Below are 14,359 nucleotides of genomic sequence, written 5' to 3' on the forward strand. Positions count from 1 at the left end.
ATCTGCTGGGCTCATCACTAGAGCAGAAGATATAGCGGCCAACACTGCGAGGATACCGGCCTATGGTGCAACATAGATAATGGGTTGGGTAATCTATCGCTATCTTGAATTCTAGATCAGATACCTCGAGTTTGGGTTAGGATTTGGATAATTCAGGTATGAATAATTATTAGCAGGTTTTTTGTCTAGGCCTACATAAAATATAAAGTATAAAAGCAATTTTATTACCATATTGAATTGGCGATAGACACTAGTGATAGATATGCATGTGAAATGTTACCCTTTAGAGGGTTTGTACACCTAGAATCCCTTATAACTTTAGACAAATCCGAATGTCTAGATACTTATATTATAGGACTTAGCAAGTATAACTTTCTACCTTTTCAACAACTTTGTTATATTTTATACATATTTTGGAGAGCAGTCTCAACTCTCGTCTATGGCTACAGAAAAACCAGGAATATACAATGGAAATATTTAAAAATCTAGTTAGTGAAATTGTTGGAAGACTTTTCTTTCACTAAAATCGGATGGAAGGATAAAAGACATGCTTGGAGTTACTCTAACCATTTTATGTTGTTTTCTAAATGATTTTGCCCGACATAAAATACTCCTTGTCCATGTTGTTTGTCTAAATCTCTCTGCTCAACACAAAACACTCCTCGTCTTTCCATGCCAGTTGTCCCTTGCAATCAACATTTGGCGCCACAGAGAATTGTGACCATTTACTTTTCTCTTGCATGGTGTATAGGCGCTGCTCTCCTCATCTTGTGTATTGTCAAAGTCATTGTTGTGTAGACTGTTGGAGATGTTATCTTGCCACACCAAGGTCATCATCACTCGCTTTGTCTCTAACGTTGAAAGGTCCTTGTTTGGTTTTGGTAATTGAGTGACAACTTAGGTGGACTAATAGTGTTTATGTGAGATACACAGGAGATTAGTCCACAGGTGATGATGTGATGATGGAGGAGCTCATTTCATATGAGACATGACATGGAGTCATGTGACCAAGGTGGAGAAGATCAAGATGAGGCTTGGCTCGATGGACCGGTTGCAAGAGTGAAGGGCAAGTCGAAGGCTTTGAAGCGAGGGACCGTGTGTGACGGTGAAGCTTGAGCAAGACTTAGCGCCGATGGACCGAGGCAACGGAGAAGAGCAAGTGAGGTCAAGATCGATGAACCAATACGGTCACGTGATGATATGAAGTGGATCATATCATTTGGTGATTGGTTGGTGCATGTGTTGCATCAACATCGGAGGAGATGGAATGGAATGCGCAAGGCAAAGGTATAACCTAGGGCATTTCCATTTCACCGGTCATAGGTATGTAGAGAAGTTTATGACCGGATTTAGGATAGATGGCCGTACTATCAAGAGGGGCAAACTTGTTTGCATATCGGTCATCTAGTGCCACTTGAGCGATCTAACTTTGCATACGTGTTAGGATCGAGTGGCGTGGCAAGTTTGAGAGGCTAACTCCTTTGGGAAAAATGTTTGTGAAAATGCTAACACACATGCACAAGGTGGTGTACACTTGGTGGTGTTGGCACATTTACAAAGGAGGTGGAGTTCCTAGGGTTGAGAGAGGTGTGGGTTTCTCTCTCCCTCCCGCCGAGCTTGTGAGGCGGGATTCTGCGCTTTTGAGAAAATTAAGTGTATATTTTCTATTGCGCCGGTGGGAAATTTGGAGAAGTCGCGGGAGTGTTTCTCTCACCGGACGCTGGTCCAGAGCGTTCGGTGTGGTGTCTGTGGTGCAGGTGTGCACCGGACGCACCGGAGTGAGTCCGGTGCTCAGCGTCCGGTGTGCGGGCGGTTTTTTGCAACCCTCTCTGCGCACGAGTCCGGTGAGCACCGGACCGTCCGGTGCCTAGCGTCCGGTGAGGTCGCGAGTTTGACAAACTCTCTGCGCATGAGTCCGGTGTGCACCGGACACGTCCGGTGTGGACTAGTTGAGCGTCCGGTGGTGCTGTGCAGGCGCGCGTGCGAAGTAGCCGTTGGCGGCAACGGTCGACTTCAAACGGCTAGTGACACGTGGCCGACGCCTGAGCACCGGACGCTGGGGGTTGAGCGTCCGGTGGCTCCCTGTGAGCGTCCGGTGCCCACGTGTTTTGCCCAGTGAAGGGGCAACGACTAGTTTAGCCCTTGGGGCTATAAATAGAAGTGGTGACCGGCCTTGGCTGGTGCTGAGCACCCTTGGGACTTAGTGTCCATGCTTGGGGAGTGCTAGTAAAGCCTCTAACTCACATATGCTTGATAGTGATCATCCGATTGTGTGAGTGAGCGATTCTAGTGCGTTGCATTGAGAGATTGCATCGAGTGGCACTAGGTGTTCGTGTTGCAAGCCGGTGGTGCTTGTTACTCTTGGAGGTTGCCACCTCCTAGACGGCTTGGTGGCTTGTGACTCCGTCGAAGCACGCAAGGAGATTGTGCGGTGCTCCGGAGAAGAGATTGTGAGGGGTACGGTGCTCACCCCGCGGGGATAGCGAAGAGCAACTCTAGTGGATTGCTTGTGGCTTGGAGGATCCCCATCTTGAGAGTGGATGTGCGGCACCCGCTGAGGGTTTGGCTTTGGAATGCCAATTAGCTCGTGATCCGTCAAGTGGGTGTATCACCACAACGAGGACGTAGCTTGGTGGCAACCAAGTGAACCTCGGTAAAAATCACCGTGTCAACATTGTCTACTCTTCTCGGTGGTTTGCATTCGCTATACACGAGCTTGTATTTACATTCTTTATATACTTATGCTTGTGTAGTTGCTTTTGTAATTAGTTAAGCTTGTGTAGCTTGCTAGTTACCTTCTTGCTTGTGTAGCTAGAAGTAGTTCCCCTTGCGTGGCTAATTCGGTTTGTGTAACCTTGTTAGTCACATTGCTTAGTTTGTGTAGCTAAGTAATTTGTGCTCTCTAATTTGGCATTGGTTGCCTTGTTATTGAGCTTGCTAGTGAGCTTAGGCTTTGTGCGCTTTGCCTCACTAGTTTGTGTAGGAGCTCCCCCGGTTTGCAAAGTACTAGTTGCATAGGTTTGTGTGACCTTGCTCCTAAAATTGTTTAGGTGAGCTCTTACTAAGGTAGCACCTTGTTTGCTCGTTTAGAATCTTTTCAAGGTGCTAGAGAACTTAGATAGAGGGGTGTAGTCTTGGCTAGACCGATAGTTTTAATTCCGCATTTGTTTCGGTTAGCCGACGCGATAAGTTTTAGAAAGGACTATTCACCCCCCCTCTAGTCCACCATCTCGACCCTTCAAACGTCAAAACACATTCTTGTTCTACAACCACTCTAGCTCCTCATCATTGTTGTTGTAGTTGGTCGCCTTAATTCATCTCTAGAGCCGGCAAGAATCGACCTTAGCTTCATCATCTTATGACCAAGAATCAAAGAGTAGCGAAAGAACTCCCCCTACCCTCCAAGAAACACAGACTGAATGAATAGTCCACCAAAACTTGAGTACAACCTCATTTGTAATTCTGTGTTTTGGTTGCTTGACGCTAAAACTGCACATTGAAAATCTGATCGGTTTAGATTGTGATCGCGGGGCACAAGATCATGCGGTACTTCCCTATATAGAGGACCTACCAGACAACTCCGGAGATACATCTACTAAAGTTAGGATTTTGCCTCTTTCCGTTGTTGCATTGTCTACATAGTTTCTTCACCCTTAGCATTTGCATACACCAGTGATCAGGAGAGCAAGTTTCTAGAACTACTCGTTCTTACGATCAAGCACCTAGAGAGAATGAATATGATGTTTAGGAAGCACCTTCATGCGATTGTTCACGACCTTCACAATGGTTCGTTTTCCATCTAGGTCAGGTGGTGTCGACCAGTCTTCACCAGCATCATGAACAATATTGTCACACCTTCACCAGCAATGGCTCTTCCATCACCAGCCACAACATCTACATCTACAAATAAGAAGTACTTTCTTCATATCTATATAGAGAAAGTTATTTAGGACAGTGACACGGTCTCTAAAACCTAACTTTGACTCCTTATTTTTATAAAAATATTTATCAAAAAATAGTATATGTATATTTTTATAAAATATTTTTCAAGACAAATCTATTCTCAACAACTTAAAAGTTATTCATGATTTATATTTCTAATGTTTGACCTAAACCTCGTTCAAAATGACTTTATTTATAGCCATGGAGGGAGTATGTATGTTGTAATCCAGTGTATTATTTTTAGTACGCCTGATGATTTTGTCATGTTATTGTTCATGTTAATGATGCCCACTTCAACTAGTATGTTTGAGATTCACACGCTAGTATTTGCTCTTGGCAAGATTTATATTTTTTATATTTATATTCTGGAATTAATCACGGATTTTTTTACTTACTCAACAAAAACTTCATTTCCTAAATAACACTATGGATGGCTTTGTTGATGCAGCGAGGCTGGAAAAATTACTGGTGTGCACTTTAAGGGTGTGTTTGTTTCTAGACCACGACGCCCATGGCTTGCAACTTAGGGTATTTATTTGTCTTGACTCCCTTCCCAGCCCGCATGGCCCGTTAAAGCAGGCCTCAACTAGGCTGTAGGGGAATTTTTGTTCCTCCCAGGCTTGGCTTGAGTAGGCGCAAGGCGTGCGCTAGCCCCGCTTCTCATCACCTCCCTCTTGTTACCTCCCTTCTAGCTTCCATTCGTCAAGCGAGCTGGCATCGCCATGGCCATGCCTTCCTCCCCTTCAGCCAGAGAAGTGCCAACTAACTATCCTCATCCTCTTCCCCCCTCCCCTTCCTCGGAAGTTGCCTGTCTACGCCCGCCCCCTCCGCCAAGGGTGGCTAAAGCGGCTCCCTATGGTGACCCCGCTGTCGTCGCGCCTAGGCCCACCGCGCTCTACTCCGCCTGTGGCATCTCCGTCGCGCAACGCTCATGTGTCCCAACGCACCAGGACCACCCCATGCTTGCGCCCCTTCTTCGTCTACCTGTCTTGTGCCGCCAAGGTCGGGCATGACCTTCTCCTTTATGTTGGTGCCCAGCCACTGCTTGTGTGTGGGTCCTCCTCGTCATGGCGCACCTCTTGCATGACACCCTTCTCGCTACCGTGGGAGTGAGGAAAAAGAAGATGTGGTTTAGTTGTTCATGCCAACAAGGTACTCGATGAAATGCCTATGAGGTGAGGAAGGAGAAGATGGGGTGGTAAGGATACCTGATTCCTGATTCTGTGTAATCATACACACTGAGCCAGCCAAACAAACATTATCTGGTCCTCAGTCAGTCCCCATTGCATCTAGGCAAACAAACAATCCTAGTTACACCTCCTGGGGCTGCCTCCAAACTGCCTAGGCCCGGCTGGTACGCGCCGACCACCCTAGTGTAGTTAAACAAACAAACCCTCAGTGAATTACATGCAATCAATGAACTGTACATCATGAAGGGCTTCTGTAAGTGCAATCAAGCTCTATTGTGGGTTTTGGTGTTAATGACAACAAAATTAGAGGACTAACAAGTTTTATCGAGTTAATGAGCAGGGGATCAAACTACGGAAGTGATGTACAGGTTGCTGGTATTCTGAAAAGTTGTTTGAGCTGATCCAAACTCAAGGACGTGTTACTTCGTTTTATATTCTTTATTTGAGTTTAGGAAAAGCCGTACTATTAAGGGGAATTCTAGAATTGTTGGTCAACTGTGCAACCAGATGCTCATCTTCACGAAACAACATCCTCTTTCTCAGCCAAAGCAGCACGCAAAACAGTTTCCTTCTTAACCTGCTCTGGCCAGGGCGGCAGTGCCGCCCTCTTCTGACCGTTGGGACCCAGGGGAGGTCTTTACCTCTGGACGCTCCTCACAACGGTCATCACTGACCTCAGACGACTTATCTTTTGCTCAGACAGACCAGAGCTCTCTCTCTCTCCTCCATTGTTGCTCTCCATCCCTCAAACAATCTTTGATTGAAACCGTCAATCCTTGAGAGAAAAGGCAGCAAAACTCGGTTGGAGAGTAGATCCACTGCTTCCCAAAGTCTAAGAGCATTTGGTTCATGTTTGGTCGGCCGTTCTAGGGTTTGTTACTCTTGGAGCTTGCTCCTAGCCGGCTAGGCGTCGCCCATGAGCTTGCCCTCTTGTGTGGCAGCCTTGGGAGGTTTGTAAGGTTGTTTTGCAGCTAAGAGATCACCCCTCACTTCAAGAGTTCACACTCTTGGCTTGAGAACGAGGGTAGGGCAAGCCTTTGTGGCAAGCCTAAGCCTTTTGTGGCTTCCTCAACAACGTGGACCTAGGCAAGCCTTTGTGGTGAGCTGAACCACGAGATAAATCTCTGAGTCTTGTGTGCTTCTTGCAGATTATATCTCAAGTTTTACTCTTCTAGGGTTTGGTGGCCCGATCTAGTCTTGAGAGACTTTTCTGTGGTATCCAGTCTTCGTACTGGATCTTATCTTTGTTTTGCAGGATTGTGTTCTTCACTATCTAAGTTAACTTCCTGCAAAGTTTTACCTTCTTCGGTATTTTATTTGGAGGCCGGCAGTGCCGCCCTCTGTTCTAACAGAGTTTTGAGTTAAATTTTTAACAGGCCTATTCACCTCCCCTCTAGGCCTCTTTTACTTCCAGGAGATCCTACAACTTCCATAACTACAAGACGATGAGAAACCATTCTAGTCGAGCAAGCTCATGAGATACACAATGCATTGTAAAGAAACTCAAACTTCTTAACTCTGTCACACCTCACAAGTTTGTGGTTGGATATATTATTAGAAGGTTGCCTACTTCATAAAGGGGCTTAATTTCGCCACTACTCTCAGAGATAGGAAATATTCATTTAAAAACTCTCTTCATATGGAGTAGAAGGCTCATGATAAAGATAGTAATGATAGTGGGACCGACACCCATTCCAGTCCCAACATAGGTCAACTTGTATCACGAATTATTCAATACAAAGACTAAGATTTGCGAAAGGGTCTTTGGTTTGGTGGTAGGATTGTCCAGTGGGACACTCTACCAGGGTTTGGTGTTACTTTTTTTTTGAATTCATAAAAATCGTGATTGACTTGATAGTTTGCATTTTGCAAACTGTTGCGTTCTAATATTTATTTATATTACTCGTGCACCCCCGCCGTGGAAGCCTATGCTTCTTGCTAGAAGGCAACATATTTAACGTTTTGTTTGCAAGGGTGGCCAAGAATAACAGCAAAAAAACAGAACAAAAAATGACTTACTGAACATCCTCAATCTACCTTGAACCTTCATTTCCAGCATCGCGAATTCTTAAAGGTGGGACCGTGAGCCAATGAAGCAGTATTTCGGAACTCCTGTGCTATTACGTGTAGATGTGAGACCTTGGTTTTATAAGTTATAACAAATCAAGAAGAAGAAGAAGAAGAAGAAAACTTGTTGGACGCCCGATGCTCGCCAGTTTTTGTCTTCACCGATGCGCAGTTTTTCCACAGGCCGGGCCGGGTAACCAAGTTCGTTCACTATTACCATTGCATTATCATCATCATCGTCCAGAAGGGCATGCATTTTCAAAAGAAGATAAGGACACAAACGGTCAGTTTCGCCGCGCGGAAGGGAAGCAGAGCCCGGAGCGGGTGAGCGCCTGGAGACGCACGGACACGTATGCGTTTGGAAAAAACTAAAGTAAACAACCGCTTGCGATCGCCATGCCGCGGCGCCGTCGCTTCCACGGAAGAGACGACGGAGACGGGAGACTCAAAAATTCAAGATCGCATACCTCGTGTGCACGGTTTTCAGTAGTCTACCAGTGAACAAACGGAGAAAATCGCTGGCCACGGGCCCACACCCGGGTGCCGCAGCTGACCCCGGCGACTCCCTTCTCTTGGTAGTGGTGGGGAAGCATTGCTCCCAGAGCATATACCGGACGCTGCTGCAGTCGTGTGTTTTAGCAAAAGCACATCATGCCCATCATCAGGTCTTAACACTGCGACGATGGCCATGTAATCACTCACACGATTGGTGCTGCGAGGTATATCAACATGCACGGACACTCCGTTAGTTTCCCGGAACCTTCAACTCGAAAGCCAGACAGACAGCTAAACACAGAGCCGGAGCTGGGGACATGAGAATTCGATGCTCCCGGTTTGAGACCCATCTGCTACGACCGCTCGATCCAACGGTTCTTGAGCCGCTTCCATGATCCAAAGCTCCATCGCAGCCGTTGAAGGTTTCTGTCGCGAGTGCGTGGCGGAACTGTCCTGGGAACATGAACAAATTCCGGTCCAAGTATCTGACCGTGACCGCAGCTGCGTGCGTGCGTCAGACGCCCTCTTTTTTCACAATCTCCACCTCACAGTCCACCCTCCCCCACCGCGCGCGCACACGCGAACAAGAACCACCACCACCACCTATTCTTTCTCCTCCTCTCGATGCAGATCGCCGCTGCCGTCGTGGTGGTGGTGGCGCTGCTGCTCCCCCTCTCCACCTTGCTGCTGCGCTTAGGCTGCTTAGCCACGGCCACCGCCGACGCCGACACCAACCGGACCACCAGCGGCGGCAACGACACGAGCTGCGCGCCGGCGAGATGCGGGAACCTGAGCGTCACGTACCCGTTCTCCCTCGCCGGCGTGCATCCGCTGGAGTGCGGCTACCCGGCCTTCGGGCTGACATGCGACGCCGCTGCTGGCAGGACGTACCTCAGCAGGACGTTCAGGGTGAACCTCTACCGCGTGCTCAGCATATCTTACGACAGCCGCTCCATGGTCGTGGCGGTGGAGACCGCCTTCTCCGGCGACGGGGCGTGTAAGATCCCGGACTTCAACGTGTCCTCTGGCCTCGGCCTCTTCCCGGTCAACATCAGCGCCGCCAACAGGGACGACCTCACCTTCGTCTACAACTGCAAGATTCCTCATAACGAGCAGCTGACGGGGCCATGTTCCAAGCACGGAGTTGGAGCTTACATCTCCGAGAGGCCGGCCGACGAGCTGCAGAGCACCCTGCCGCCGCAGTGGGTTCAGGCGAACTGCACCTCCGCTAGCGTGCCGGTGCGCGGGTTCCAGGATGGGATGAACCTGACTCGTGACTACGAGCGATTGATGAGCGATGGTTTCGTCCTGGACTGGCCGACGCTTGGAGACTGCGACGCGTGCAAACGGAAAGGAGGGCAGTGCAGGTTCTTCGAGCTTTCCTTCCAATGCGTCAATTCGTCGACTTCTTCTCGTGGTAAGCATCGTCTACTACTAAGGGGTACTTTGGATTGGAGAAGCAATACATTAGTAGATGATGGACAACCTCACCATTGCTGCTTTTTTTTTTTTTTTGCTTCGTATTTTAACCCGTTCTTGTGAATTTGCATTAAACCTGAATTCCTACTATGACATCAAGCAAGCGAAACAAAACAGCAAGTGTTGTTCGTAGATAAGATGCACTTGACGCGAACAAGATAAAACAATCACTGGAAGCCTCAAGTTTGAATACTGCTTCCCCTTTGACTTGTCTAGCTCTAGCCCGGTCGGCAGCACCAATATGAATTTTGAAGTGGTCAGTTCCTAGACTTTTTTTTTTTTTTTTTTGAAATCGGTCAGTTCCTAGACTTGGATGTACTAACTCTGAACTTTCAAGCGCTTCCTCGCATCACTGGCGGCAAAATTGTTCTGCACTTCTTCCTTTCCTATCTCTAAAGCCTCTAACAAGCCTTAGAAGTGGGCTGCAAAAAGTAGCAGGAGCGGCCAATCCTTGTGTATTCAGTAATCGTTTTTTTTCTATTTAGAAACTCTAATCAAATCAATGGTCAATGGAAAGCAGCAGGCGGTCAGGCTGCTCTATCAATTTGTGCCTTCAGGTTTGATGCGCAGGCCGTTTTCTGAAAAGACTGTTCAACATTTTGTCAGCTAGGAGATTCGGTCCAACCATATGCTTGATGTTTTCCTGACTAACACGCATATATAGACATAGTAGAGGCATCTGCCAGAGTTTTCAATTTCTTATCTCCATAACTGGTATCAGAGAACGGGGTAACAAGTAATCCGAAAGGGACTGATACCGTTCATATTTAATCTCGAACTGGTAACAGATGAGGTTCAGCTAAAAGTTGACTCAGGTCTACCAATAGTACCTGATCATCTTCAAGTCTTCTCCCCAAGTCTTCCCTGGATAGACTACCATTCGTTTTCATTACATATTTCGTGCATGCTAGGAATACCACAAAGTGACCTTAGTGCAAGGGCAAGGATAGGAATATTCTCCTCTACAGAACTCAGAAGCCTTTGATCGTGCACAGTGCTGTCCTGTTGTTTGAACATCTTGACTGCTTCCTCCTTTTTATTGCTCTGTGTATCACGTTCTCCACAGATTCATTGGATGCAATGTCATCTTGATGTCTACTTGTTCGGTTGAGATTGAGATCATGTCTTTGTCTTTTACTTTCTCAGTTGTCCCAACTCATATAAACTATATCACTATATGTCCTGTCAAAAGCTTCACTTTGTCTTGCACTGACAAATGAGGCGCACTTGTCGTTAAGTAGAGTAATCCAGAAGATTAGTATACTACTAGAGTTTTTTGCATAACTCCAACAAACAATCTGTCATTGTCTTTGCAACTTCGTTTTATTGCCTAATCTGGATTTTTCTTTCTTTTAATATAATCGACAGCTCTCCTGCCTAATTTGTTTTTTTTTAAAAAAAACAATCAAACAGACCCTGATGTAATGATGTGCCCAAGTAAGTGGCATGCAACAATTTTTTTTCTCTGATCGTTGTTAAGAGTAAAAAGATCATTTTCTCATTTCTCTGAAACTTTATGAGTTGGTTTATTCTCATGATCTCATCTCCTTATGAAACTTTTCTGAAAACGCAGGTGGCACAAAGAGTCTTGGGCTCAAAATTGCAGGAGGTAATGAAAACTTTATTATCAGAATGAAATACCAGACCTTATTGTGCAAATGTGCATGCTTGCATTTGGCTGAGCATTGGGTCTTTATTATCCTTGGAGCCATATCAGTTTACTATATGGCTCATGACGTGGTTATCCTTGTGGTTTCAACCGGTGTCACAAGCAGGAATCGCAGCAGCTCTTCTGTGTGCCATCATACTAAGCATTGGGCTTCTTCTCGTGCTACACAAGAGAAGGAAGAGGAAGCGATCTGCGTCACTGGCCGGGCTCATCCGTGATGGGTCGCCATTGGCATCGCTCCGGAAAGAGTTCAGCATGACCGGGTCGCCCCGTACGCACATCTTCACTTACGAGGAGCTCGACGAGGCCACCGACGGCTTCAGCGACGAACGCGAGCTCGGCGTCGGCGGCTTCGGCACAGTGTACAAAGGCACGAAAATTAAAGGGTCTTCAGTACTTTCAGCTTGTCCTGTCCGATGCATGGTTTGATTTCATCATCAGAGGTTCAAGCTCAGAAAAAAAATGGCGTGCATGTTGACGGCTGTGCAGGGACTCTGCTGGACGGCAGCGTGGTGGCGGTGAAGCGGCTGTACAAGAACAGCTACAAGAGCGTGGAGCAGTTCCAGAACGAGGTGGAGATCCTGTCGCGGCTGCGCCACCCCAACCTGGTGACGCTCTACGGCTGCACCTCGCCGGGCAGCAGCCGCGACCTGCTCCTCGTCTACGAGTACGTCCCCAACGGCACGCTGGCCGACCACCTCCACGGCGCGCGCGCCGAGGTCGACGCCTCCTCCCGGTCGTCGACGTCCCCGCCGCCGCTGACGCCGACGCTGTCGTGGCCCGTCCGCCTGGGCATCGCCGTGGAGACGGCGAGCGCGCTGGAGTACCTCCACGGCGTGGAGCCGCACCAGGTGGTGCACCGCGACGTGAAGACCAACAACATCCTCCTGGACGCGGCGTTCCACGTGAAGGTGGCCGACTTCGGCCTTTCCCGGCTGTTCCCGGCGCACGCCACGCACGTGTCCACGGCGCCGCAGGGCACGCCCGGGTACCTCGACCCCATGTACCACCAGTGCTACCAGCTCACCGACAAGAGCGACGTGTACAGCTTCGGCGTCGTGCTGGTGGAGCTCATCTCCTCCAAGCCCGCCGTGGACATGAGCCGCGCCCGCGGCGGCGACGTCAACCTGGCCACCATGGCCGTGCACATGATCCAGTGCTACGAGATCGACCGCCTCGTGGACCCGCGGATCGGGTACCGGACGGACGGCGGGACCAAGCGCGCCGTGGACCTCGTCGCTGAGATGGCGTTCCGGTGCCTGCAGCCGGAGCAGGACGTCAGGCCGCCCATCAGCGAGGTGCTGGACGCGCTGAGAGAGGCGCAGAGGATGCAGCAGGATGGGTGCGCCGCCGTCAAGGCCAAGGATGACATGGGGTTGCTCAAGAAGAGCAGGGACGGCTCGCCGGACTCCGTCATGCATCAGTGGACCAGCCCATGCACCACCACCCATAACAGCAGTTGAGGGTTGTCAGAAAACGAAAACATGTGAGTAACCTGTGTGCAGTGTGCTCTATCACGTAGTATTAGGTTAGGTAACCTGTAAATTGATGCGTTGTGGAAGAGAGTGTTTTTGTTCAGAAAATTTGCCTCGCTGAAAGCTTTGTTTGTGATAAAACAATTCAGCTTCTGCGCCAACTGAAGCATCCATTCAGAAAATATTGGTGTACAAGATGGAATGCCGTGCTGCATACTTGCGATTGGAGGAATCTTTCAGCGACATTTCCATGTTCACACTTGCACAAGCACAACAAACTTTGTGTGACTTCCCACACCTTCAGGTTGTTGTCCACGGCTTCTGCTGACATGCAGACAAAAAGACCAGTCTATTTCATTTTCAGAATAATATATAATGTCGAAAGCATACTACTGTATCTTTCAGTCAGCGAAGCAAGACTCTCTTCTTTTTTTTTTGCATCCCCAAATTATAAATTTTTTTTACTACATCCGTCCCAAGACAAATGCTTTGGTAATCTTCTGTTGGACGTTCACACACCTTGTGTGAATCTGAATCATCCGCAGTACAGGGAGTCAGTCGCGCTCGCGCAAGGTACATCCAGTGTCAAATTTTTCATGATCTCCGAGCAACAAGAGCACCCAAATTTTGGTCAAAAACATACACTGATCTTCTCTGCAATGCTGGTTGGGCATGCAGAAAAATACTCTCGGAATACAGTACAACAATCATCAACAATGCCCCTAGTACGATCTCCTCTGCACCTAGTGCTCTTCTTCTCCAACCTCGCCGCGGCGTCTGCAGCCACAGAGCGGATAATCCCGAACTCCACCACGCCGTCGTCGTCGTTGTCGTGCCCGTCGTACCGGTGCGGCCACGCCGTGGACATCCGGTACCCGTTCTGGATCGACGACAACGGCAGCGCGAGCGCCGGCAACGCCTCGTCGTGGTCGTCCTCCCAGTCCCACTGCGGGTACCGGAGCCTGCGCCTGGAGTGCCGGCGGGAGACGCCGGTGCTGCCGCTCCCGTCGGGGGACTACGCCGTGACGCGCATCATGTACGGCGACCGCACGCTGTCGCTCTTCGACCTGGGCGTGTTCTCGCTGTCCAACACCTGCCCGCTGGTGGGCCGCAACCTGTCCCTCCCCGCCGGTTCGCCGCCGCCGCTGTCGCTCACGCCGCGGGACGCCAACCTCACCTTCTTCGTCCACTGCTCCTTCGTCGGCATCCCGGCCCACCTCGTGGCGTGCCTCGAGGGCGACGGCAGGCACCACTCGTACGTGTTCCGCGACGGCGACGAGCTCGCGCCGTATGGGTACGCGGGGCTGTGCCAGAGCGTCGTCGGCATGCCCGTGCTGCGGAGGTCCCTGCTCGGCGCCGGCTCCGGGGGCAGCAGCAGCAGCCCGCTGGACGCCGTCGTGCCGGCGCTCAACATGGGGTTCGAGCTGAGCTGGACGCCGGAGACGGACGGGGAGTGCGGGCAGTGCGAGAGAGCCGGCGGCCTGTGCGGGCGCCGTCGGCAGGCCGGGCACGGGACGTGGACCTTCGCGTGCTTCCGGGCTGCGGCGAACACAGCGTGGATTCCTTCGAAAACCCCAGGTACGCATGCATATATTCCTCTCCTCAAGGCGTGTTCTCTTGAGATTTGCTAGATTTTTGCTGCGTCCAGGTTTAAATGGGCTTACGCTCTTTTTTTTTAAAAAAAGGGTTAACAATATCGAGATGCGTCGTTACGAATTGGCCTGACAGCAAGTTAGGCTAACTATAAAGGATGGCCCAAGTACACTGGGCCTTAGCCCGTATAGGGCCGGTCTCCGGTGGACTTAACTTAAGATTTGTTGAATGGGTCCAATCGGCATGCTGAGACGTGACACCCAAGATGAAAATATGTGTTGCCAAGGTGTCAATTTCTTGCGCGTGTGTACGTGAGTTATACGCGTCTAAAATTGTACGGTAAAAAGGTGGATATAAATTACCTGTGGGTACAGGTGTGGTAATATGTTCCCATATACCCACATACCCGATGAGTCGAGATTTTTACCTATTAGTATACCATGGATGAA

The 14,359-nt window shown here is 49.3% G+C and overlaps 2 protein-coding genes across 2 annotated transcripts; both read left to right on the forward strand.

Moving 5' to 3' along the window:
• Positions 8,208 to 12,509, forward strand: LOC8061345 (LEAF RUST 10 DISEASE-RESISTANCE LOCUS RECEPTOR-LIKE PROTEIN KINASE-like 1.2). The gene is made up of 4 exons (XM_021455234.1): positions 8,208 to 9,111; positions 10,747 to 10,782; positions 10,949 to 11,212; positions 11,332 to 12,509. The coding sequence occupies exons 1-4, from the start codon at positions 8,319 to 8,321 to the stop codon at positions 12,303 to 12,305; spliced, it is 2,067 nt and encodes a 688-aa protein (XP_021310909.1). The 5' UTR covers positions 8,208 to 8,318; the 3' UTR covers positions 12,306 to 12,509.
• LOC8073336 (LEAF RUST 10 DISEASE-RESISTANCE LOCUS RECEPTOR-LIKE PROTEIN KINASE-like 2.1) lies at positions 12,903 to 14,359 on the forward strand. The gene is made up of 2 exons (XM_021457590.1): positions 12,903 to 13,895; positions 14,003 to 14,359. The coding sequence occupies exons 1-2, from the start codon at positions 12,914 to 12,916 to the stop codon at positions 14,056 to 14,058; spliced, it is 1,038 nt and encodes a 345-aa protein (XP_021313265.1). The 5' UTR covers positions 12,903 to 12,913; the 3' UTR covers positions 14,059 to 14,359.

This window comes from Sorghum bicolor, chromosome 3 (genome assembly GCF_000003195.3).
Source record: "Sorghum bicolor cultivar BTx623 chromosome 3, Sorghum_bicolor_NCBIv3, whole genome shotgun sequence".
NCBI classification, from domain to species: domain Eukaryota; kingdom Viridiplantae; phylum Streptophyta; class Magnoliopsida; order Poales; family Poaceae; genus Sorghum; species Sorghum bicolor.

Bases quoted from the DNA above. Each gene is read 5' to 3' on its own strand.
- LOC8061345 (XM_021455234.1), top strand. From the start codon at position 8,319: ATGCAGATCGCCGCTGCCGTCGTGGTGGTGGTGGCGCTGCTGCTCCCC. The intron at 9,112-10,746 runs GTAAGCATCGTC...CTGAAAACGCAG, and splicing joins TTCGTCGACTTCTTCTCGTG to GTGGCACAAAGAGTCTTGGG. The intron at 10,783-10,948 runs GTAATGAAAACT...TGTCACAAGCAG, and splicing joins TGGGCTCAAAATTGCAGGAG to GAATCGCAGCAGCTCTTCTG.
- LOC8073336 (XM_021457590.1), top strand. From the start codon at position 12,914: ATGATCTCCGAGCAACAAGAGCACCCAAATTTTGGTCAAAAACATACA. The intron at 13,896-14,002 runs GTACGCATGCAT...TTTTAAAAAAAG, and splicing joins GATTCCTTCGAAAACCCCAG to GGTTAACAATATCGAGATGC.